The sequence below is a fragment of the Cololabis saira genome, chromosome 1 (assembly GCF_033807715.1).
Source record: "Cololabis saira isolate AMF1-May2022 chromosome 1, fColSai1.1, whole genome shotgun sequence".
Taxonomy (NCBI): domain Eukaryota; kingdom Metazoa; phylum Chordata; class Actinopteri; order Beloniformes; family Belonidae; genus Cololabis; species Cololabis saira.
In genome coordinates, this window is record NC_084587.1 from 43,046,059 (window position 1) to 43,072,239 (window position 26,181).

Below are 26,181 nucleotides of genomic sequence, written 5' to 3' on the forward strand. Positions count from 1 at the left end.
TAACTAAACCTGGAATATTTATTTTGGAGTGTATGGCTTCAATGTGATATGATTAAATAATGAGACAAACAGATAATTTTTAGAAACTGCACAGTGCTGCAGTTTGCTTGGAGGAAGCGTTGTTACAGCAGCGAGGCGCTCACAGTTGGAGGTCTTATGTTTACCTGGAGTGAGTTTTATTCCAGCAAAGCACTTCCCCTTGTCTAACGAAGACCTGCTTCAAGGAAACTAAACACGCCATAGGGATCGTTACCACTTAGTAAAGATTCATATGTGGGTTTAGCATTGGAGTTTCAGACCTCTTTTTTTAAGAAATGTAATTTAATGTCTCTGGGTCAACGGGGTCAGTTCTAAATCTGTTAGCATGGACTTGGATAAACAGATACATAAATAAATTAAAAAAACAAACAAGTTTTTAAAATTAAAAAATAAAATAAATAATAAATAAATAATAATAAATAATTCTAAATTTATTTTTCAATGTTTGAATCCAAATTATTAGTTTTGTTTTGTATAAAACCTCCTGAGTCGAGGTTCATAAAAGGGTAGGCATAATAAGCCTTGGCTTCAGCCTATACCTTTTCGGTGCCATTTAAAATATTGGACTATTTTTATGTTGTATTATGTTGTATCCAAATGGACCGAAATAAAAACTCAAAATCATTTGTTTTCAATTATTTAAGGACAGCTGTTAGCCCAAAATTTGCATGGCCAAAATACAGAATTAGTCTGGTTCCTGCAGATTTCACTCTGATTTCTAGGGGATGGTACCAACAGGAACAGAAGGAACAATGGAAACAGAAGAAACTGCCACCGGATTGACATACAACCAGTCAGAGAAAGGAATCATGTGACGGGCAGAGTGACAACCCGACGAGTAACAAAAAGACGTTAAAATGGTCTGGGGTGTGTAGGCACACTGGTGTATGGATGTCATCGGGTTTGCAAAAAAAAAGCTGATCCAAGCAGTTCTTAGCAATTCTGCAGCCGTCTTGGCTGATGTGAACAGTTTCCTGATTTGATATAATCAGAAATGGTCAAAGTTGGTTACCATCTCTTAAAATATCTAGAGCTGAACGATTAATTGCATTTGCGATATCTGAACATCATAACATGCGATTTGTAATACCAACGTGAACGATTACTGCTCGAACTAGGGTTAATTCAACTCATCTCCTTTACATCTCATTTATAATTCATGAACCGAGAGAGTGTCTTCAGTCGGAGACTTCTTTAGATCCATTGCAACGCAGACGCTACAGGAGACCCTGCAGATCTTCCTGCCCACAGCAATAAACCTCTACAATGAATATTTGAAGAGACTTTAATTATGAGTACTGCAACAATTAATATCCCTTCGGGGATAAATAATGTATTTTTGAATTCACGAAAGCTCTTACTCTTAAGCAGTAATTTAGAGCCCGGAGACTTTCATGTCACTAGTTTTCTGTTAAAAATAAATAAAGATTATACATTATTACCCTGCTCCGACTGACCAGCTGTTGAATTACAGAACTTTACCTGCACCCATTAATCTTTTTCAACTTTTTGTTGCTAAGCTAACCACTATTCAGCAAAATTATTAAACACAAATACCTGAATGAGATCTAATGCATTTCATTTGTTTAAAGACAACCTGAGCCCAGAGATGATCTTTTATAGATGCTAAGTTTGCTTCTCATAACCTACAATCCATCATCTCTGAAAAAAGCTGAGCGCAGCGGTAAGGAGACGGTGACGAGTTAACTGTCCCAGGGCCGGCGGCGTCTTACAACAGTCCAAGTGTGAGGACACGACGTCCACAAGGAGGAAATAGTAGGGATGCAAATTATCGATTATTTCATTAATTGACAGTTGATAACCTTATCGATCGACCATCGATTAGTTGATAAGCGGCGTTTTTCCCCCATCTGAGATAGAAACATAATTTTTTTTGCTTATATAAAATACAAAGGACATTTTAATGTATTCCTTAATCAAATATTTATTTGATACAAAAGTAACAAAAAGACATTTTTGTACCACAAGGAATATAATATAAAGTGCACTTCAAGGCTATTAGTAATAGCAGCAGCCATAATAGTGTCATTTGTGTCAAGCAAATTTTAAGTTCTAGTTACGTTTTAAGTTAGAGTTTTGGCAGTGTTCAAAATAAAATTATGAGATCTGCTGTATTGGAGCACATTTTCTTTTAGTTAAAACTGTAGCGGGGACAGATGTTTAGAGAAACCTATGTACGTACCGGGTGAAGGCTGATTTATGGTTCCGCGTTACAACAACTTAGAGCCTACGCCGTAGGCTACGGCGGCGGCTCTGCGTCGATTTAAGGCGGAACCATAATTCAGGCTTTAGGGGAACATATCGGAGAACAACCAGAAGAATATAGAGTGGATTAAAAATAAAAGTTAAGCACTGAGCTACATGTGTCTCCCGTCTGGGCCATTGCAGACTCATTGCCTGAGCATGTTACTAAAACCAAACATATCCGCCGTCTCTTTCTTCTAACTTTATGTGCGCGGCGCAGCGCGTTGTGTCGCATTAAATGTGGTCCGGGCGTAATACCAGTTGGTGAAATTAAACGAAAAAAATAAATAGATTAATTGTAATCGTTAATTTTAGTCGGGTAATTTCATAACGGCAATTAATCGAAAATCGATTAATTGTTAACATCCCTATGTGAGGCCAGAGGAAACTGTTTAGAACAAAGAGAAGCAAAGGACATTTGAGTGTGTTGATTCTGCTTTGTCACGGAGAAGGAAACGTTTGCAAGCAAGTAGGGTTTTTTTGCATGCGAGGGCAGAGTTTTGAGGGAAAGCAGCACAATTTCTGAATGTCTGAGTGAACCTGCTTATGACGATGTTCTATTCATGAACTTGCCTGTGAGGAGTTTTTTGTGCCCTCAACTTTTGACATAAGTGGGACGCCACAACACAACAGATTTCAACGAACAGTGAGACGTGCAGAAAAGACAGCTGGGACTGACCTGCCTCCCACCAGGACCTGGAACTGTTCCAGGGTCAGAAACAACCTGGACAGTTTGAACTGAAATTTTTGGGTTTTTCGGGTCGGATCGGGTGTCTATATGCGCAATTTTAACTCTCCAATTAGCAAAATACTGGATACCTTCCCCTGCCTCATCATCATTTGGCTTGCCTCGACGCGGGGCCCCACGGCTGCTTGAGACCCGGTCGGATCGTGATTTTTGTAACAAATTTATCAAACGAGCCTTTCAGAGAGGCATTAAACTCTTCCATTTTCTTCAGTTTTTTTCTTTTTTCATCCCCTGATGGAAATTTCCTGAATCTGTCTCGTTCTCTCAACGTTGTGTGACAGTTTGTTCCAACTCCACCCGTCTGGATCAGAGCAGCTTGTGTCTGCGCTTGGTCTGATCAGTTGTATTGAACAACAGACATGCACATCATTGCACATATATTTATTGATATGCACAGACTAGTACACATTTAGGTCTGTAATGGAATGTGACTGTTGATATTTATAAGGGAAAAAACGAAAAAAAACGAAAAAAAAAATTGAAAAAAAAACAAATTTGAAAAAAAAAAAAAAAAAAAACGGCCCATAGTGCGAGGCCGCCTGGGGCGCGAGGCCCCGTGCGGTCGCACAGTTCGCACACCCCTTGCGGTGGCCCTGTCATCACGTCTCTGATAGCAGTTGTCATGTGGTTCAGAATTTGGTAACACCTGGACTGAGGTGGGGTAGGAGGGAGCCGACCCTGATACCACTGCAGGCAAGCAGAGGTGACGTGAATGTGATTCCAGCCTCTGACCAGGCATGTCCATTTCTACCACTTTGGGTGAAATGTAGAGGCGTATTAACATTTACTGGTCAGTGGTTGTTGTAGCTTGGAGGGTTTTTTTTTAATTAAGATGTGTACATCCTGTTTAAATTTGAATTCTGCAGTTTGTCCTCTGCATACAGACAGCCATGTCTTTTACGCCAAATATCTCATTTGTACCTGCAAACTTGATAAATAAAGATTCAGATTCTGAAAATAAGACCATAACTGCATCAACCTTTTTAGGTTTCAGGCCAAACCTGTTCCTAGGATCCACAGAGACCTGTTAAGATCTCTCCATCAGACTACAGTCGAATGAAAAGAAAGTGACCGACACAGAGCACAACAGACCAAAGGAGTTTCTGTGATTGTTGCTGCTTATCCTTTAATAGCTTTTGTCCTGACGGCAGTGCTTGTCTTGTTTTGCAGGTGATTCTCATGCTGACCAAATTGTTTGACTTCAACCTGAACAGCGTGACTGAGAGTTCATTATGGAGGTAAGCTTATCACACGACACGAGGTCATGAACAGCCCGAAGCGGCTCTGAGGTTTGAGGGGATTGTGGCGCTGCACATTTCTGATATCTTTAATCCCTGTGGTTTCAACTGTTTCAAGCTCTGCTTGAAGCAAAAAACCATTCAGAAACTCTCAAGGATCTTTTAATGTCAATTAATCATACACGCCCAGGTTTGTTTTGGGGGGAGGCACAGTAAGAGAAAGATTTGTCAAATGACATTCCTGGGCAGCGCTGCCATGATCTGGTTTCAATGCCTGAGGCCACCAGGAACGCCCCACATGATTGCTGGCGGTGTTATCCAGCAAATTACCTCCACCGGACTGAAGCTGTGTAGCCTTGTTGGAAGCATCTCTCTCAGATCTGGGTTCTGATGTCATTTTGGTAAATGCCCTTTAGGAAAAAAACATGGCTGAACCGGCGTCTCGAAAACAGAACATGTGCACTTTTCATTACTGATTGCTGTAATGACCTCACTGAATGGAAGGATGTGAATGAATAAAAGGTCAAACTCACTGAAATCGGAAATTACTGAAAGAATGAAAAGACTTTGACAGACAGCTGCCCAAACGGTGTTGAAAAATTAGCTGCGGTGAGATTATTTTGATATGTCTCGGTGAGCTAATTGAGCGTTATGTCGTCAGTAGAAAGGCATGATCACACTTTTCTTTGCTTTTCCTGACTGTCAAAGGTTCTAGGTTGTCTCAAACTGTCATATTCTAACATCTTCAGGACGTCTGGCTGTCTTTTTAAGAGGTGAACAACTGATTAAAACTATAAAAAAGCTTTGAAGGAGCAGTTGTGCCAGGAGCTTCTGGAGATGTTTTCCCAAATCAACTTTGTGCTTTGTGGATCTGCAGATTGGCCCTCTGAACTCAGACCAACCCAGGTCATGCATCTACCCCCACCCTGGGTCAGCTAAATTGCCTACAGGAGTGTTTTTTGTTAGATTTTTTAGCTCAGTGGGGAGCAGAGCTGGACTGGGACAAAAAATCGGCCCGGGCATTTTGAGCCTAGACCGGCCCACCAGGTATTGATGGAAAGAAAATGAAGCCTATGAATGAAAACAAACGTTCTTGTGACACCGCTTGTACACTGTCTTGTTGGTGTGTATATTCTTGTCTAATAAACCTAAACCTACACCACCAGTCCCGTTATAGATGTACTTAGTACTGTTTCTAAGTAGACCAGCAAACTTGTATGGTAAGCTGTTTTAACATTTAATAGCTAGACTGGATATGTGTTGCAGATATCTGTAATTCAATTCTTCCTAGTCAAAAAGAACATTTCAGATATCTACAATGATATATTAACCCATTTTAAACAGGGGGAACGCATTCTGACAGGGTGAAATACTGCTGTCAGAATGCGTTCCCCCTCTGTTTATCATGAAGGGATGCTCACACATGCCTGTGTGGAATGGCCGGGGGGGGCCCTTTTTAATCAAATTAAAAGGGCATTTTAATTTTTAATTTTTTGGGTTTTTCGGGTCGGATCGGGTGTCTATATGTGCAATTTTAACTCTCCAATTAGCAAAATACTGGATACCTTCCCCTGCCTCATCATCATTTGGCTTGCCTCGACGCGGGGCCCCACGGCTGCTTGAGACCCGGTCGGATCGGTGATTTTTGTAACAAATTTATCAAACGAGCCTTTCAGAGAGACATTAAACTCTTCCATTTTCTTTAGTTTTTTTCTTTTTTCATCCCCTGATGGAAATTTCCTGATCCTGTCTCGTTCTCTCGACATTGTGTGACAGTTTGTTCCAACTCCACCGTCTGGATCAGACTAGCTTGTGTCTGCGCTTGGTCTGATCAGTTGTGTTGAACAACAGACACGCGCATCATTGCACATATATTTATTGATATGCACAGACTAGTACACATTTAGGTCTGTAATGGAACGTGACTGTTGATATTTATAAGGGAAAAAACGAAAAAATTTTGAAAAAAAAAAACGGCCCATAGCGCGAGGCCCCCTTGGGTCGCGAGGCCCCCTTGGGTCGCGAGGCCCCCTTGGGTCGCGAGGCCCCCTTGGGTCGCGAGGCCCCGTGTGGTCGCACGGTTCGCACACCCCTTGCGGCGGCCCTGACTCCAGCCCATAACCAATCAAACAAACTCATCATAACCAATCGGCCAGTGGTACCAGTTGTTGTCAGGTAAAAAAAAAAATCAAATGGGCCGATAGGCCTGCCCGGGCCAAAAAAAAAAAAAAAAAAAAAAAAAAAAAAATTTTTTTTTTTTTTTTTTGGCCCAGCCCGGCCCAACATCCCCATCGGCCCACCGGGCAAATGCCCGGTATGCCCGATGGCCAGTCCACCCCTGGTGGGGAGGCCTGCTGGCGTGGAGGTTAACAATGTCCCAAATTTCTCCAGTTTGGTGTCTTTACTCCATCATCTTCTCCTCTTCCATCACTATTTTCTCGAGTTGCTGCCATGTTGTCAGCTTTAGCTCTGTAACTTAGCTTCATCTTTGATGTGAGACATCATGTGTCATATGCGATGCACATTTGTTGCAAGATACCACCAGAACGGTGATCTAAAGTTACTCTGGCGGATTTTTGCTGATGTGAGGATGGAAGACCTGCTGCACTATGGACAAATGCACTTCACACAGTAGACGGCAACATGGGGAACGACTACATGAATAAACATGAGCAACATGTTGAGCAAAAAAGCTAAATGAGACAATGATCCCAATACATAGAAGTTAGTTGTTAAGGGGCCAAAGGACAACAAAGAGACTGTTTTGGAGCACACATCCCAAAGTTCTGACTTCAGTGATGTACAAAATATGTCTCCTGCACTTCAAAGGCATGTGCAAGCAAAAAGGCCCACAAACTGGTCTCAGCTCCAGCAGCTGTCTGGAGGAATGGACCGAACACATGGAGATCCACCCTGAGCATCTGAGCCAGTTTAAAGGCACTTCTCTGCGTGGATGTTGAAGTCAAGTTCAAGTCAAGTTCAAGTCAAGTTCAAGTCAAGTTCAAGTCAAGTCAAGTTCCTTTTGTTGCCACACGGCTAGGCCGGTGGAATTGTGCAGGCCAACTGCCAACCTCCACTCCCAGCAGTGAGTTTAGATGATATTTATAAACACAATCAGAGGAATGAGGAAACACAGACTTGAACTTTAAGTGACATATTTCAAGAGCACTGTTTTTCTGTACTAACAAACTTAAACTTATACTTTATTTATTTATATAGCACCTTTCATGCAGATAAAATGCAACACAAAGTGCTTTACATTAAAAAGAGAAAATTAACAATCCCCCTTGACACCCCCACTCCCCGTACCCTCATTCATACAACACACACACATACACACAGCATACTATACAGATGCATACACCCCAGGCAACCCCCACCCTTGTGATAAAAATGGAGTATGGCTGAGCACCGATAGACCAAAACAATAAAATGACATAAAATAACAAATAAGTAGTGTTAAACAAGTAAAAGGGGACTCAGTTAAAAATGAAAAAGGTGAGTCTTGAGCCAGCCTTTAAAAGCATGGACAGTCTCTGCGGCCCTGAGTTCCTCCGGCAGGCTGTTCCACAGGCGTGGGCCATAAAAGTGGAATGAGGTTTCACCAAAGGTTTTGGTTCTAACGTTGGGAACAGATAAAAGACCAGTACCGGAGGATCTCAGGGTCCGCAAGGGCCGGTATGGTAAAAGCAGGTTTGAGAGATGAGAACAAAACAAAGCCCTAGACTGTGGCGACACATCAACCGAGTCAGCCAGTTCATCTTCAGCTAAGCACCTTTTTGAAGACTTCTCTAGTGGAATTTGACATAATAAACTTGACAGGTTACAGGCTTGAGGAAAGTATTTCAAACATTCCTCTCTTGTCCTTTTCCTCCGAGGCTGCCTCGAGGCGTCAGCTCTCCCACAGCCATAGTAAATGTTCCGTTATATGACTGCACTTAGCTCGGAGACGATCGAGTGAGGCCGATGCTTCATGTCTCACATGATGCTACGGCTCTACCCTCGCAATGATGCCTCTCTCCGGCTGATGCTCCACTAACCGTGTTACAAATGTGACGCCCTGAGAAAGCGGGGCCTCCAGTAATGGACGGCTGATGGAGGGTCCACACGGGAAAGCTTGATGGAAAGACAGATGCCTGAGCAGATGATGCAGATCTTGAGTGAGGGAACATTCTAATGAGAGTGCAGGACATGAGTGGACAGTTTACAGCCAGGAAGGCAGACAGAAGAGCAAAGGAATGGATAACTGAATTCTGATCGGGGAGAGTTCAGCGTTCCTCGGGGGAGAGTTTGAATGCTAAATTAGGCATCACTGCCTGCTGCGGAAACAAATAGCTGCATGAGGTAACAGCTTGAAACTTGTGCTCCCATCAAGTGATGTGCATGAATGTGCCAAGCTATCCATCACCGCTTCTTATGAAGTAAACATCACATTTGCTCTTCTGTAAGTAGTGATTGACACATAAAGCATCACCAAAGTCAGTTGTTTGTTTTCTGCTTTTGATTTGATTGGCTTTGCTTAGAGACTTACTGAACCACAGCTAAGATGTGAAATGGTCGAAGTTCTAATGGCCCAGCTTCATTTGTCCCAAGTGATACCGTCAAATCCAAGATACATCACTGACTCATCTATTATTGATGGCTGTGATTTCTGTGATTGCTCACCTGGCAGGAGTGTGAGGCTGAACGATTTGGTTTAATTTTCAGAAATGTCGTACATGTCCTCAGTGGACACCAGGACACAGACTGTGTGAAGATAACTGTACACACCTGTTATGATGTCACCTGAAGATTTATAAAGTTGAAGTTACTTGTTTAGGTCTACTGGGGACGCTTTGTTGGCAGGAACTCACTTCACCCAACCCTTGCTAATCCAAAAATGGGCAAATGAGTGGAGCAAACAGGCCTTGCGGTCAGATACAACCCGCCAACTTGGACTTGCTTACTACAAGCTGCCTATTTTAACTTACCTTAGCTCCAATTAGCCCATGAACATGAGATAACTTTATAATTGAATCTGCTGCTACCCAACCAACATTTGGAACCCTCCTCCATCGCGAACATAGTCACAGCCCAGCCGGGTAGTTCAGGCAGAGCAGCCATCAGCAAATACAGTTGGACGCCAATCGCAACCCAGAAAGCCTTCAAGGCTTTCTGGGTTGCGCTGCCAGCTCGCCAACTCGCCAGCAGCGCTGCCAGCTCGCCACCAGGCCACAGGCCAACCGGTTGTCACCAGTTGCGCATGCAATAGGATCAATGCAGCAAAATGCAGGGATTCCTAGGTGTTTTTGGACTGTGGAAGTAAGCTGAAATACCTGGAGAAAACCCACACATGCACAGGGAGAATAAACTCCACAAATAAAACTCCCTGCCGAGATTCAACCCAGGATCCCTGTTGCTGTGAGGCAACAGTGGTAACAACCAAGCCGCCGTGCTACCCAATCCATGGTCCCAGTTATTAATAAATGTATGGCTTCAAATAACTTTTTAGGGGTGTCAAATTAGTGCATTAATTGCGATTAATTAATTACAGGCATATTTAGCATGTTATGTTTTTTAATTGCTTAATCTATTTTTTAATCTCTAACTTTAATGTTTCTGTTTGCGAGTTGCCTTTATTGTGAAATCTGTGTGTGTGAGGTGGGCTGGAAGACAATGGTACGTTGCATCTTGAAGTGGACATTGATTGGCTGTCCCTATGTTGGGGCTTGTTTAGCAGACGTAGGCCGTAGAAAGATGTTTCCTGTGACTTGGGGAAGATAGCTTTAATGTCGTTATTAGTTGTATTTAAAATGTATTTTTAACCAATTTCTGAACATGGAAACATGGACTCATGGTGCCTCGCGTTAATGGGTCAGGCTGACGGTGGGAGTATCATGGTGTAGGGGATTGGGTTCTTGGCTCACTTTAGTACCAGGAGGGGCATTGTTTTAATGCCACAGCCAACCTGAGCATTGTTGCTGACCATGTCCACCCTTTATGACCACAGTTTAGCCGTCTGCGATCACGTCCACAGTCACCAACAGAGATGGATGTGCAGCTGACATGTGGATGATGTTAGAACTGAACGATTTTGGAAGATAATCTAACTGCGATATTATTATTTTTCAGAATATTGCGATTTCACAGTTTCATTCAATAAAACGTAATGGATGATTTTAATACTAACACAATATTATATACATTTAATATAACATTTTCTTCCAAAGATTAGGCCATTTTGTTTTAAGTCTTGCATATCTTAATTTAGCTAGTAAATACAATATACAGACTAATAATAATATAACTAATGGTTTATTAGATGTTTTAACCAGATTACTTCAGCGCCACCAACCAACAAGTTTAAACTGACAAAACAATTTGAGAGAGTACATCTTTATATATATATATATATATATATGTATATATATATATATATATATATATATATATATATATATATATATATATATATATATATATATATATATACACACCGATATATATATATAGAGTTTTTTAATCAGATTTGACAAAATATGTAATACTGGGACCAATGAAAACAGTGAAATTTATTTATTATTAATTTTCACAAATCAAATAAAAAAATAAATTGAAAGTGTCCCAGATTTGATTTAATCTTGGTTTGAACAGTTTAAGTGCCGTGGCTTCTGAACTGGTTCTGGTCTAAGGCCTGGTTCCTCTAAAAAGCGGTGGAACAGTTCTTTGGTCTTGTGGTGATTCAGATACTAACTTCAGTGTTAGCAGAGATGCTCCTGCTCCATCTCAAAGTGGGACAGTTAAACTCACCAAAAAGCTAAAAGACATTTAAAACAGATCCGGTGGTGTTACTGGTTTAATCAGACTGACAAGTGACGACATCTCTGACTCGCACGAAGTAAAAACTGTAGTCATTAATATCCCACCGTGAAAAAAGAACCATCAAGGAGTTTCATTGAAAAATGCAGCCCCTGTATTGTTTATGAATGTCATGAACCCAGGCTTGGTCACCGAGCTGGAACCACACCTTTAGCTAAGAACGCCGTTGTTGACAGGGATTTTAATGTGCCGTTTTAAACTGCGCTCTTAAGCATCTTAAACATTTTGGGTGATGATCCCCGTCTTTTGCTTTTCTGGCGCTCTAACGCTCAACATTTTAGCCTCACATGGCTAAAACATGGCTGTGGTGTTTGTAGTTTTTAACATGCTGGAACAAGTTTGTATTTTTACTCCTGAGGTAGCAACGTTAGCACGGATAGCTTTGAACACCTGACGTTGCATCTTCCTTTTGTAAAAACCAGAGGTGTCTTCAGTATTCACATTCATTACTCAGGTAGAAGTATAGATACTAGAGTTTAAAAATACTCCTGTAGAAGTTGAAGTATCAACTCAAGCTTTTTACTCAAGTAAAAGTATAAAAGTACTGGTTTCAAAACTACTTAAAGTGTAAAAGTAAAAGTAATGTAACGGGGAAAAAAGCCATTAAGGACTAAAGCCATTGAAAATGAATGCATCTTAGTATAATGTAAATATATTATAGAACCATAAATGTGTACTATTGAGCATTAACATGTGTTTCAGAGAGCAGCAGATATGATGACTAGTTGCCTATAAGTATTGTAATGGTGCAAAAAGTCAAACTTCAGAAGCATGTTATCATTTATCCTAACCTTTATTGGAATGTACATCCAAGTTTAGTTGCAGGAATCTGAGGGAACGGACGTAAGAACAAAACTGGACAAGAACATCTGAAACAACCACAACCAAATTCACTCTATCCGGATGGAGCAATTTAACTGGATAGTTTTTTTTTAAAGGCCGAAATGAAATAGAGTAACGAGGCTGTTTTTAAAATGTAAGGAGTAAAAAGTACAGATAATTGTGTGAAAATGTAAGGAGTAAAAGTAAAAAGTCGTCTGAAAAATGATTACTCCAGTGAAGTATAGATAATCAAAATTTCTACTTAAAGGAGCTTGAGGCTCCTTTTAAGAAATGAGACTCTCTAGCGCCACCCTTCACCACGACGGCCGTTGGGGGTACTGCAGCCAACAGTGAAGCCGGCACGGGAGAACGGGGAGAACCTGCATGCAGCGTCATGTGACGTCACATCCGCAGCCCAGCGCTGGAAATTCGGGACCGAATTGCAGCACATTTTGCAGCACACAGCCTGTTCAAGGCAAAGGAGAGATGCACTAGAGGGATCATTCTTTTTGGTTTGGAACGCTTCATCTGACATTATTACTAGAAAACTTAAAACGTATACGAATTCTTTTCATAAATTCTGCCTCAATCCTGCCTCAAGCTCCTTTAAGTAAGGTAACAAAGTATTTGTACTTCGTTACTTGACACCTCTGGTAAAAACCCATAATCCTGCAGTATGGATGGGCCATTTCTTCTCTGGAGTTTCAGCTGATCCAGTTTCAGACTGATCCATCTAGCCCATAGACTGGATAAAACAATTGAGTGCTGGCTCACTCTCGTGTCACGTGACAACCCGATAATCGCTCATCTTTTATGATATTGTGAGACTATCGTTCCGCTCTTGATGGTGTCATGTCAAATATGGACCACGGTCTCTGAGCAACGTGTCCAACAGCCTGTTGAATCTATGGCACAAAGAATGAAGGCAGTCGTAAAGGTTATGGATCTCTGAAGGCCCAGTGTTCCTATGAAGCGTATATCACTTAATTTTGTGTAAGTAATCTTTCTAAGAATTAACACCAGCGTTCTTGAAGAAATGGAAGAATAAAGACTGAACAGGCTGCCGCGAGTATGACTTATGGTTGATAATTAAAAATTAAAGGAATCTTCTGTCTATGAGATGATTACCTCGGCTCACAGGGCTGCTTGACGCTTCTCTTATGCTCTTCAGCAAAAACTATCTGACTGTCCTTGTAGAGCGGAGCTGTGCTTCCAAACGTGCCGAGCGAGGCTGTGATGGAAAGGCATCTAGGATGGAAGAAAGGCTATCATTTAACTTGGTAATCAGAAGACAGACAGCGTGAGCGTGCCAATTTTCATTAATTCATCTCGAAGCTCTCAACGCAGCAGCTGCTTGTCCAGGGTCTGAAGCAGTGCTGCTGGTGTTTTCCGCACACTCGTGCAGTTAACTACTATCAGATGTACGCGGCTCCCATCTCTGAAACCGTGATTAATGAAATTCCCTACGGAGAAAGGAAACGCTGTCTCGTAGCGGCCTATCGACGCGGTAGAGTCTGGAAGTTATAGCTGAAACTCTCTAATAAGCCTTTTAACAAGCAGCTAGATGGAAAATTACTTGTTTCAGGGCTTTGAATTAAGGAGGTTTGAGACTCTCTGTGAGTGTGAGTGCAAGTTCACGTGTGGAGTTCAGATGTGCTTCCTGCAAGACCAGATCCAGTTTCCTCGTTGACACGTTGCAGGAATACAGCTCACTCAGTCTTGACTCCTCAGACTGTTATGTCTCCTGTTTAATCCCCTATCCATCCATCCATCCATCCATCCATCCATCCATCCATCCATCCATCCATCCATCCATCCATCCATCCATCCATCCATCCATCCATCCATCCATCCATCCATCCATCCATCCATCCATCCATCCATCCATCCATCCATCCATCCATCCATCCATCCATCCATCCATCGACCATTAGGAATGGGCGATATTTTACCGTTCACCATAAACCGTCAAAAAAATTCCCCACGGTAAGAATTTGTCATCTTGCGGTAAAAATGATAAATTCCTGTTGATGATGTTTTTGTGTAAAACTGATTTATGATTCTGTGTTAAATCCATGCACAACGTACGTGAAGGAAGGAAGGAAGGAAGGAAGGAAGGAAGGAAGGAAGGAAGGAAGGAAGGAAGGAAGGAAGGAAGGAAGGAAGGAAGGAAGGAAGGGAGAAAAGAGGGAGGAAGGAAGGAAGGAAGGAAGGAAGGAAGGAAGGAAGGAAGGAAGGAAGGAAGGAAGGAAGGAAGGAAGGAAGGAAGGAAGGAAGGAAGGAAGGAAGGAAGGACGGACGGACGGACGGACGGACGGACGGACGGACGGACGGACGGACGGGAGGGAGGGAGGGAGGGAGGGAGGGAGGGAGGAAGGAAGGAAGGAAGGAAGGAAGGAAGGAAGGAAGGAAGGAAGGAAGGAAGGGAGAAAAGAGGGAGGGAGGAAGGAAGGAAGGAAGGAAGGAAGGAAGGAAGGAAGGAAGGAAGGAAGGAAGGAAGGAAGGAAGGAAGGAAGGAAGGAAGGAAAGGAGAAAAGTGGAAGGAAGGAAGGAAGGAAGGAAGGAAGGAAGGAAGGAAGGAAGGAAGGAAGGAAGGAAGGAAGGAAGGAAGGAAGGACGGACGGACGGACGGACGGACGGGAGGGAGGGAGGGAGGGAGGAAGGAAGGAAGGAAGGAAGGAAGGAAGGAAGGAAGGAAGGAAGGAAGGAAGAAAAGAGGAAGGAAGGAAGGAAGGAAGGAAGGAAGGAAGGAAGGAAGGAAGGAAGGAAGGAAGGAAGGAAGGAAGGAAGGACGGACGGGAGGGAGGGAGGGAGAAAAGAGGAAGGAGAGAGCAGGAGGAAAGAAAGAAAGAAAGAAAGAAAGAAAGAAAGAAAGAAAGAAAGAAAGAAAGAAAGAAAGAAAGAAAGAAAGAAAGAAAGAAAGAAAGATTTATAGTTAAAAAGGTGGAGTTGAATTGGTATGTTTTTATCGTCATTTTTATCGTTATCGGGATAAATGCCAGAAATTATCGTGATACATTTTTTAGTTCATACCGCCCATCCCTAACCTCCATCCATCTTCCCCCGTTTATCCGAGGTCAGGTCACGGGGGCAGTAGTCTAAGCAGGGTAGCTCAGACCTCCCTCTCTGCAGAGACATAGTCCCTCCATCATGTCCTGGGTCTTCCCTGGGGTCTCGTCCCAGTGGGACAAGCGTGATAAAACTGTCTGAGGGGCTATCCAGGAGAGGAGAGGTTTAACCCCCCAACTGGAGGTGACTTTTATCCACTAACATCCTCACACTGCCTAAGGAATTACAGCAGAGACACAAAGGTGAGTAAAGTGTGCTCTGACAAGATAAATCAAAAGACAATAAAACAGATATGGAAATATGGAAGAGAAAATGATGGACCCCATTAGAGTAAGCAATCATCTATGATGGATCCTTGGAGAGAGACCACTTTTAAATGGTCAGACTGACAAAGGACACCAGAGATGTTCATTACAAGACACACTTCAATTCAACATATCACTATAGTCACATTATTTAGCATCTTCTCTAGGGAGACAGCTAATTGATCCAGGTCAGTTTCTGTTATTTGTTCTGGGAAATGATGCTGTTGAATCACATCATTAGTCGCCGTTCAGTAAATCTTTATTTATTACCTTCGTCACTTTCACATTATTTCAGGGATCAGTTTTTTCGGAATATTGATTTTTTTACCATCCATCCATCCATCCATCCATCCATCCATCCATCCATCCATCCGACAGGTCACTGTAACAGGAAGTCAGACCCAAGAATCTCCTACGTTCACATTGTAGGCACATGTGACCCAGATTTTGCTCAGATCTAATTTTCTTTTGTCGATCAAAACAGCCCAAATGACGAAGAAATCAGATTTTTTTGCTATTTGATGAAATGAAGGTCAGATCCAGAAGAACTAGAATAATTCTTTGTATCAAAGAGGAGAAAATGAAAGAAAAGAATGGTAAAATTTATATTCAAACTCCATATTTTGAAAGTACAGACAAATATTCATAATTGAGTAAACATGAAAGAATAAATGTGAATGAGTTTAGTCTTTGGCGCTGCTTCATCTCATACACCCACATTTGACTGCTGAACCTGCTGACATGACGGACGAGTCTCCCTCCGAGTTCTCGTCCTTGAGAAACCATAATTTCTCCCATAATGCAACGTTCATCTTCTTCGGATCAGCCTATTTTACCGCTTCACGTTCAGAGTAGCTGCAACACTGAAAATACGTCACTGGGCTCTAAATCAGGTTATTCCGTGACAGGAGCCGATCAATTGCCGATGATGTCATTGTCCGGGGAAGCTAAACTTTGATGGTTTCGGATAAATGATGCCAGATTGATCCATCACATGGAATGCATTTCCTCGCCATGGTAACCGGTCCAGGAGTACCTCTTAGAGGATTACTGAAAGGAAGGAAATTGATCACATTCTATGAATATTTCTGTACAGTCACGGCCGCTTGTAAACTCGAAGTGTGACGCTCTCTGAAAACTGTGATCCTTCAAACAAGACTGCAGTCTGGATTTAACGGCTGTGTGAACAATGACACATCAGTGGATGTGAGAGATTGCTTTATTTGAAGTCACACGAGCTTCTCTGCTGCGTTTTTACAATTTGCATGCTTTAGGCTTTTCCTCTATCGTCATGTAAAGTTATAATGGCTCCTTGATTGGGTCTCTCACAAAAAATCACACTCGACAGCTCAGAAATGTAGCCTGAACTCTCACAGACGGTCTCAGATGCTAAAATCCAAACCAAACACAAATGCCACACTTTTATATTTCATCACTTCGAAGAGGATGGTCCTAAGTTGAGACGATGAAGCGTCCCTGCTTCCCACTTCCGTCAGAAAACCATATGAAAGTTATATGTTGATTGGAGGGCGGCGGCTTTAGCTCCCATCAGGACAAATGTCACTGGTTCTTAAATCTGTTCACCACTTTACCACATCATGAATATAAACACTTATGATAGTAGAATGCACTTTTAAAGTCCAAAATTGAAACTTGTGTTTAACCCATCCAAGAGGACAATAAAGCCTTGCATTCCCTGTACCGGCCACCAGGGCCGCTGCCTCCAGAAGGAAGTACATCTCCACTGGTATCCATGTTAAAATGCAACAGTCTGGTTTAAGCAAACACATTTGTTTCCATAGCCGTCCACCAGAGATGGGGGGAAAGTTGAGAAGATGTTTCTCATAGGACATAAGACGGTCCGACTTTCCTCCTGCAGTTCATGAGATGCTACGGGAAAGATAAATTATAGATAGATGATGACTTCATTCATCCACAAGGGGAAATGTTGTTGTCAAAAGCAGTCCGTTATAAATACAATAGAAAAATAGGATAAAAAAAAAAACTAAAAAAAACTGAGGTACAAAAGAAAGGACACTTGGGACACTTGAGAAAAGTGTGGTTCAGCAGGATCATGTTTTAGCTACAGGGGCATATTACAGACCCCAACTGCTCCACTATACAGTTTTCAGGGCATTCCTGCAGAGAGAGGACAAGGTAAGAGGAAAGGTGGAAAGACTGATGGTTTGGATGCAGCTCTGCCTGGAGGATGTCTGCTGGTAATGCTGACACTTTTATATTTCCTAAGATGCGTAGCCATGAAAATGCAAAAGTGTTTACGTGTGGAAGCAGCAGATTCAGCTTTCTAAAGACCAGCTAATGAGCAGAAAAAACACCTCAAATGGAGATGATTTGAAGGCGAGAGGTCAAGTACGTTAAGCAGGAGAAAAATAAGGACCTAAAAGGAAGAACTTTGAACCATTTCATCCCCTCAAGCATTGCCAGAAATGTGAGGGATGAAAGGAGGGATGGATGGAGACAGAAGTATAACCTTCTTCGCAGAGCTAGAGCCAAATATTTAGATAACTGGATATTCATTTGTTATGGTATCCATATTGTTGTTTTCATTTGTTTATTTTGAATTTTAAATGTGAACTTTGTGATGGGCTGCAGACAGTCCCTAGTCATGTACCACCTGTCCCAGCCACACACTGTGAAGCAGTGTCCCTCCCACACACATGAATGCAAAGCGGAGAAACAAACACACACACACACACACACACACACACACACACACACACACACACACACACACACACACAAACACACACACACAAGTGATCCAGGGTCATAACAGGCCATAACCGAAGCTCTGGAGGCCAGAAACCAGGCCAGCCCCTAGTTTTTCAAGAAGTAGTTGCAGGAGCATGTTCTGGACTCCGGCCTCTCTCCACGTTGTTTCTGGATAATACAGAGGGACAGAAGACTGACGACAGAAGGACAGCAGCTGGGTAGATATACTGCCGGACTTGTTGATAACAGATGACGTAATCCTGACCATATGACAGTGAAGGAGCATGCCTGCACCCCAGATGTTGGACTCTTGGCAGCAGGTCTCCATCCACGCTGCCTCAGACTGCTGTGATGCTGCATGTGATATCATCGGCACAGTTGGTGTCAAGCCATGAACGCAACACCCGAACGTATTCATGGTGATATCTGCGGATTTAATCCACATTCACTGAAAATTTGTGAACAGTTTGTGAACAGATTTTCATTCATTTCTTTGACTTCAGTAATTCATGCCTCGTCAGTATAATTTCTCTTAAGGGATTCAAACCATTTATTCAGTTCAAACACAGTAAATGAGATGCCCTTGATGATGGATGAAATTTGTATGTTCTTTGCTAGAGCTGCAATGCTTCACAAATCACTAGTGAGGTCTGCAGGGGAAACGCGATCAAACCTGCCCTCCAATACAATCACGAGTACAAGTGCCAAAGCTCTTTATAAAAGGTTAGAAACCCCAGTAGGACATAAGTAGGCATCTGTTTATCTTGGCCTTAATGAATAATTAGGGAAATTTAAGATGTTTTATTTATACTTGAAGTCACTTGATGCTCCATTGAGATTGCTGCTAATCGCAGTGGAGCTCATGTTTTACACTCTGGGAACTCTTACTCCTTTGGGAGGATTCTGTTTCTACTAAACTGGGTGAGAAGTGTGTCCGACTAACACACACACGTCCCAAGAGTTTGTTATGTTTTAATTACTGTTATGAAATTGGTGTAATTGGTGTAACCGACGTTACGGTCCTTGATTTTTTCTTTTCCATGATAAACTTGTGAACCGCTCTTTGTCTGGCACGTCACCTAGGACCTGCTTGTCATGGGAGACCCTACCAGGATCATTCGGGCAACACAAACCCCTCCACCACAATAAGGTGGCGGTTCAAGTAGGGGACACCAATTTCCTAGCAGGTGACGAGAAATACAATACAATACAAAATACTTCCCTGCGTCCTTTTCAAACGGATCCACCAGAGAACATGCACATATTTGTGATGGGAAATGTCAATGTTACGTGCATCCAGATGTTCTGCAAGAACACCATCATTTCCATACAGAGAAGGTTTGGTCCAAACAAGACCCCTGTCTGCAGCTTGTTTGAGTTCTCGTCTGAGCTCAGCGACATACCCAGCAGAAATGGTCCACATCTGTGTTGTCTATGAGCCAAAGGGCCACAGCTGGCACTCTTTAGCCTATCAACGCCAAAGATGGTTTATATCTGGTGAACTGAACACCGGAGCTATAACCATAGGCTGTATAAAGGAACCGGACAAACGAAGTGCCTTTAAGCAAGAACTGCAACTTGTTGGGACACTCCCACCTGACTTCCTTCACCACAAACTAGCTACTTTAGCTTAGCTTAGCTCATACCGATGATGCCTATGATCCTGCTCAACTATCTGGCATCCCACCTTATGTTCATTCTGAATCTGTCCATCCATCTTCATTTCAGCTGACGCTTCTCATTGTAAAAAGAACATCTGAAATTACCACTGTCTCCAAGGACTATTGGACATAACAAAGTTCTCCCAGGTCTTTAGACATAGTTCAGACAGAAATTCAAAGGAATTGTAAACTAGCTAAAATGATTTACTTGTTCTGGGGGCACGGTGACTGCAATGCAGTCTATGGTGGTTATTTAAAAAATTAAATAAAGAAAGAGGGAAAGAAAAACGTGGAACCAACGACCCCTACTTTGCTTAAATCAGAATATAATTTTAATTGATGCGATAAATCAAATCAGCCTTCACAGTTCACAGTCATGGATGTGAAATCTACCAATGGAGACCCAAACTGTTTATTTCTCCCGTAAAGACGTTTTCACATGGCGTAAAATAGAGATTGAGTCACTTTTGAAGCCAGTCCCTAGTGGTTAATTGATGAAATGCAATCTCCTCTATTCCACAATAAGGCCCTGGGCCATAATTGGACCCCTGGGCCATAACTTCATCTGAAGTCCCGGGGCCTGAACCGATAAGCTGAACGACTGTGCTTTGCCTCGCAGCCCTTCAAGGTCATTTACTCCACCGTGATTTTGGACTCGACCTTTAAATTTTGAACAAGGTCTGTTTATTTATGAATTTCACAGTATGAAAAATATAAACAACATAAACGATAACTGATCCCTAGACCTGTACCACAGAATCAAAGACAGTTATTGTACATACTTGTTGGTAGGGCAGTATACTGTACGTAAATAGATGTAGTAAAGACAGAGAAAAAAAAATTAAAATTTGATATTATAAAGAAGAGGTTTACATACAGTACATTACCATTTTCTGTTTCCATTTGACTCACGAATGTCAAGAACGGTTGCCAGGTCATGAAGAATTTCAAAACAGACCTCTTGGAGAGTGTATCTTATTAGTTAGTTTAAAGGAGCTGTATGTAAGAGCAATAATAAAACGAATCATAAAATGACCCCAATACGTCAACAGACATTTAAAAATCATGTTCATTTCAAATACTTATGTCACTGACAACAGCACTCAAGCCAGGATATTCCAGTTTAAAAAGAGGAGTTGCAGCCCTCAACTGATGTTTATGTTGTCATTTTTTGTTTTGGCCTGAAGCTCCACCCTCCACCTATCTCCCAATCACCAAGTCAGTATTGTTTCTGAAGCTCCTCCCTCCACCTATCTCCCAATCACCAAGTCAGTATTGTTTCTGAAGCTCCACCCTCCACCTATCTCCCAATCACCAAGTCAGTATTGTTTCTGAAGCTCCACCCTCCACCTATCTCCCAATCACCAAGTCAGTATTGTTTCTGAAGCTCCACCCTCCACCTATCTCCCAATCACCAAGTCAGTATTGTTTCTGAAGCTCCACCCTCCACCTATCTCCCAATCACCAAGTCAGTATTGTTTCTGAAGCTCCTCCCTCCACCTATCTCCCAATCACCAAGTCAGTATTGTTTCTGAAGCTCCACCCTCCACCTATCTCCCAATCACCAAGTCAGTATTGTTTCTGAAGCTCCTCCCTCCACCTATCTCCCAATCACCAAGTCAGTATTGTTTCTGAAGCTCCACCCTCCACCTATCTCCCAATCACCAAGTCAGTATTGTTTCTGAAGCTCCACCCTCCACCTATCTCCCAATCACCAAGTCAGTATTGTTTCTGAAGCTCCACCCTCCACCTATCTCCCAATCACCAAGTCAGTATTGTTTCTGAAGCTCCACCCTCCACCTATCTCCCAATCACCAAGTCAGTATTGTTTCTGAAGCTCCACCCTCCACCTATCTCCCAATCACGACGTCAGTATTGTTTCGGCATCCGGGTTGCCAACTCGGCTCTAATTATCGCAGCCATGGCAGCCTACGTTCCTGCTGCATTCTGCAGCCTACCTGGCAACCTCTGGTCGGGGGGAGGAGGGGGAGGGTACACGCCGCTCAACAATATTTGGAAAGTGACTGCAGTACCAGTTTTGGCCATTTCTTACAGACGGCTCCTTTAAGTTGCATTGTCCCTCTAATCCAGTGGATGTATTAAGGAGGAAGAGGGTCTTTCCATCTAATCAGTCATCTAACCAGTAATGCAAAAAAAGGCACTACGCTGGACTCATAATAATTTAGATCCACACCCTGCAGAGTGTCACCAAAGAGTGCAATAAGAGGGGACGGATCTATCGGCCTCCTTAACATTTCATAGATCCCCAGAATGTGTGTGGGGGTGTGCTTACATCTATCGTAAGTAATGTTTAAATCTGTCCTAATTTTGGACTGCCTGGTATCGGTGTACTATCTTGAATTGTACAACTGTATGTCTTTTAGAAACAGATGACGTGTGAATCCTCCTGATAATATTGTGTGAGACTGCGTCGGAAATCTATACATTTAAATACTCTTCCCTGATAGCAAAATATGAGTGAATCAACATTGAAATATGGTTAGGCTGAAACATTGAATCTGTGTTGGTATTAATCCGTGACAAACATAATATGTTGATTACACGTTGGCATTAGAATTGGATGATTGATTGATGGTTGATCCAATCGTCGACCTTAACCAAAAATCAACCTTTTTGACCATAATTCAAGATTGATTTAACGTCTTTTTCTATCTGGGTCCAATTTTTTTATGAGACAATCTAAAGTTCACAAGTTATATAAGTTGAGAAGACCATATAGAACATATAGTCTGCTTTAAATCTTTCCCTGGCTTAGAAATTGAGTCAAACTAAGATAGTGGGGAGAAACAGGTTGAATGTGATATGAAGTTTTTCAATTGTAAATATCTTAAGAATTGGATTCTAGGGATGTGAAATCTATCTACTAGTTGTCCAAAAGGGGCAAAGCTATTGTCTATATAAAGATCCTGTAATGATTGTATCCCACTCCTAAACCATACACCAAAGGCTTCATCCGACAATGAGGGAGGAAACAGGATTTTTTTTTTTGCTCTCAGAGCAAAAAGAGTGAAGCTATTGAAAGTAAATGATCTCCTGAAGGGATGGCAGATTTCTTCTGAACATGCCATAACAGGGTTCAAGGTATCATAAGAGATGGGATTTACTCATGGGATTTCAGTCCATAACAATGCTGGTAAGGAAGAGGGTCCACAAGAAGTATGCTCTAAGGTTAGCCATTTAGGGGTGTTTGAATTGTCTATATCTGACATCCAAAACATCACTGCGCTGATGTGGGCCCAATATTAAAAAAAGAAATTGGGAAGCACCTTGCCAACCTGAAGATGTGCTCTATGTAAGGGAGCTTTTTTTCAGATAAAGGAAATTTGTCTCAGGAGTTAAAGAATAATTTGGTCAGAAATATGAGGACATTGGGTAATTTAGGTAATACATTTATTTTGACGGTATTTATGTTTCTTCTCATGGAAAGACACAGGAAAACCCAACATTTGATATATATCCTGTCAGATTATCTAATAGTGGCATAAAATCTGCCTTATATGGATCTTTGAAGTTATACCCAAATTCTGAGATATATAAACTTTTTTGAATTTGTTTTAAAAGGAGTTGAATTTAAAGATATGTTTCCTACAGATTTGCTGACTTTTATAACCTGATATTGTGCCAAAATTCGTTAGTGTGTGCAATAGGTTTGGGAGACTTGACAAAGATTCTGAAATATACCACAATTGATCATCGGCATACAGGGATACTTTACATTCTAATCCCCCTCTAACAATTCCCTCAATGTGGATATCCTGTCAGATAGCTAATGCTAGTGGTTCTATGGCAATTGAAAATAGGAGCGGAAACATTGGGCAGCCTTGTCTGGTGCCTCTCCGCAGTTTAAAGTAGAGAGACAGGTTATTGTTGGAGAGGAGTAAAGGACTTTAATTCGGGATACAAATTTTAGGACAAAGCCAAATCTTCCAAGAGTGTAAAAGAAGTAATCCCACTCCACTCTATCGAAAGCTTTCTCAACATTAAGATATAGAAAAATCTCAGGAATGTCAAATGGAGAGGGACTATAAAGGATGTTAAGAAGGCGTCTAATATTACAAAATGAATATCAGTCTTTCATGAAGCCTGTCTTTTTAACTGAGATAATTGAAAGAAGAGCCACCTCAAGACGTTGAGCCAGAAGCTTTGTAAGAGGTTTAACATCTGTATTTACGAGGGAGCTTGGACGATATGAACTACAATGAAGGGGATTTTTATCTTTCTTTGGAATAAAGGAAATGGGGGCTTCTAACATTGTTGGAGGGAGTGAATTTGAAGAAAGTGATTCCCTGAGGACAGGCAGAAGGAGAAGGGCAAGTGCTCCTAAAAAAGTCTTAAAAATCTCTGAGGGGTAGCCTGGGAGATTTGCCACTTTGCATCTTCCTAATCGCCCCTGTGATCTCTTCAACAGAGATGTCATCCTCCAGTACAGTGGCTAGCTCTGGATTTATCCTGGGAATATTGAGACTACAGAAGAACCCATCTAATGCAGACTCACTCGTTGGTGATTAATAGGTGTATAGACAAAGCAGTAATTTATTTCCAAGTGATCTTTATGTTTTAGATCTTTGTCATCCTTTATCTCAATTGTATGCTGATGGGCAGTCATCCAACATAGCTAACATTTTGCCTGCCTTCCTCTCCATGTTCGTACTAGCTGTGTATGGACTTCAACATGAGGTTGCCAGCTTGGCGTGTTGAAAGCAGGTCAAACTGTTTTAGGCAGATATACTCGTTGCTCGAGTATATCATCCAAGGGTGAACAGCTACTGTATATTTCTTTTTTTTTTATCCATTATTTTTGTCCCCGTGTGCTCCTACCTATGTCAGTCCTGGACATTGCTCACCCTCTACCAACCTACATTGAGCTCAAGTCTCCTCCTTAACTTCAGGTGTGAAGCCACTTTTTTTCACCAGACAGGGTGGGGCTTCTCCACAGAGGGGCCACTGTATAGCCCAGGACTGTTGCATGTTTATGTGAGGGTAGCTCACAAAAACATGCGACTTCCACACAGAAAGGCCCTTTTGCCAACCCCACACAGGGTGTGGGTGCTGAAGTCATGGACCAGCTGCTCCACCGTGCCCCCAGAACAGCTATAGTTTAAGAATATCATATCTCAGCTCCTCAAGGTGCTCAGTGTTAGCTTTCTTCTGTGGTGCACAATAAGAAATAACCCGTCCTCTCAAGTATGCTTTCAGCGATTTGCACATCATAGAGGATGACATCCCCCGATGTCTGATTATGAACAAAAAAGTATTTAAATTCTGCGTTAATAAAAGTTTCATCGTCTGAGAGCAGTAATGGTTTAAGCCTCCATGGTAGAAGGCCAGGATCTGCACTGTGAAGACGTAGCTTCATATTCAAGGGAGCGTTGTCCGAAATAACTATGGACTGATATTAACAATCGATGACCATTGGAAGGAGTTTTTTTTATCAACAAAGAAATAGTCTATCCATGAAAACCTTTTATGGACTGGGGAAGAGAAAATAAAAGCCCCTGGATATAGGCTGAAGGAAACACCAGATATCAGCTAAAACTTTGAGTGGAGTACACAAGTTGTATCCCTGCCTAAAATGAGGTGATGTGAATCCATGTTAGGAATTTTAGAGAAAGTGTTGATAAAAAAGGCAAGGTCGTCCCAGCTTGGGACATAAATGTTACTGGGAATCTGTACAGTCAACCCACTACCATAATATATCCTCCCAAAGGGTCCGATACTGTGGCATAAATTACAAAAGGGATATACTTGCTAATCAGAGTAACTGTTTCCCCTTGCTTTATAACCATCAACAATCCACACACCTCTCAATGGTTAGCCAATGGTGCGGAAATGAGCCCTCGGGGTTCATTTCCACCTCTGATGGTAACACAAGTGTCTTCTCCCCGCTGTTATGGTTACTTTGCGCCGTAGTACCTTCGGACCAAGTACACGCAGGTCCACTGTATTTATATTTACGGAGATCAGTCGCCATTGAGGTAACGTGAAAAGTGCAAACGTGCTCCAAGGTATTCTGGATGCAACAGTGAGTAATATTTACAACAAATCCCCAAGGGGTGCGCTGTCCAATATCATTATTCAAAATAGGCAAAGCTCTAAGTTAGGCAAGAGCTCAGGTCAACAAATCTTACAACAAATCAACAAATCTTACTCCATCACTAGCACCCGTCTCCACTTTTCAATTTGACAAACAGATCAGTTCTTTTGTCAAAAGCACTTTCTTCGTGTGACGCCATTTTCTTGTAATAAATCTTAAAGACTCAAATGTGTTTTATGACCACATAGTTGTTATTGACATTACTACCGAGATTAGAGCTCCTTGTCAGCTCCAGTCAGTACAAAATGCTGCTTGTGTGATCTTAAGTGGAGCAAGAAAACATGAGCGGCATGTTCTGGGTTCCTCATTTAAAGAATTGATCTGTCCT

General features: G+C 41.9%; 1 protein-coding gene across 7 annotated transcripts in view; it reads left to right on the plus strand.

The window, feature by feature from the left end:
• The window catches only part of LOC133446251 (VPS10 domain-containing receptor SorCS1-like), a 248,106-nt gene that overhangs the window by 112,774 nt on the left and 109,151 nt on the right, over positions 1 to 26,181 (plus strand). For all 7 annotated transcript variants that reach the window (XR_009782821.1, XR_009782822.1, XR_009782820.1 and 4 more), the window contains exon 2: positions 4,223 to 4,290. Coding sequence is in view for 3 of the 7 variants with exons in the window: in XM_061724266.1 (XP_061580250.1) it covers positions 4,223 to 4,290 (68 nt within the window). In the remaining 4 variants the exon portion in view is untranslated. The remainder of the gene's footprint in view (positions 1 to 4,222; positions 4,291 to 26,181) is intronic.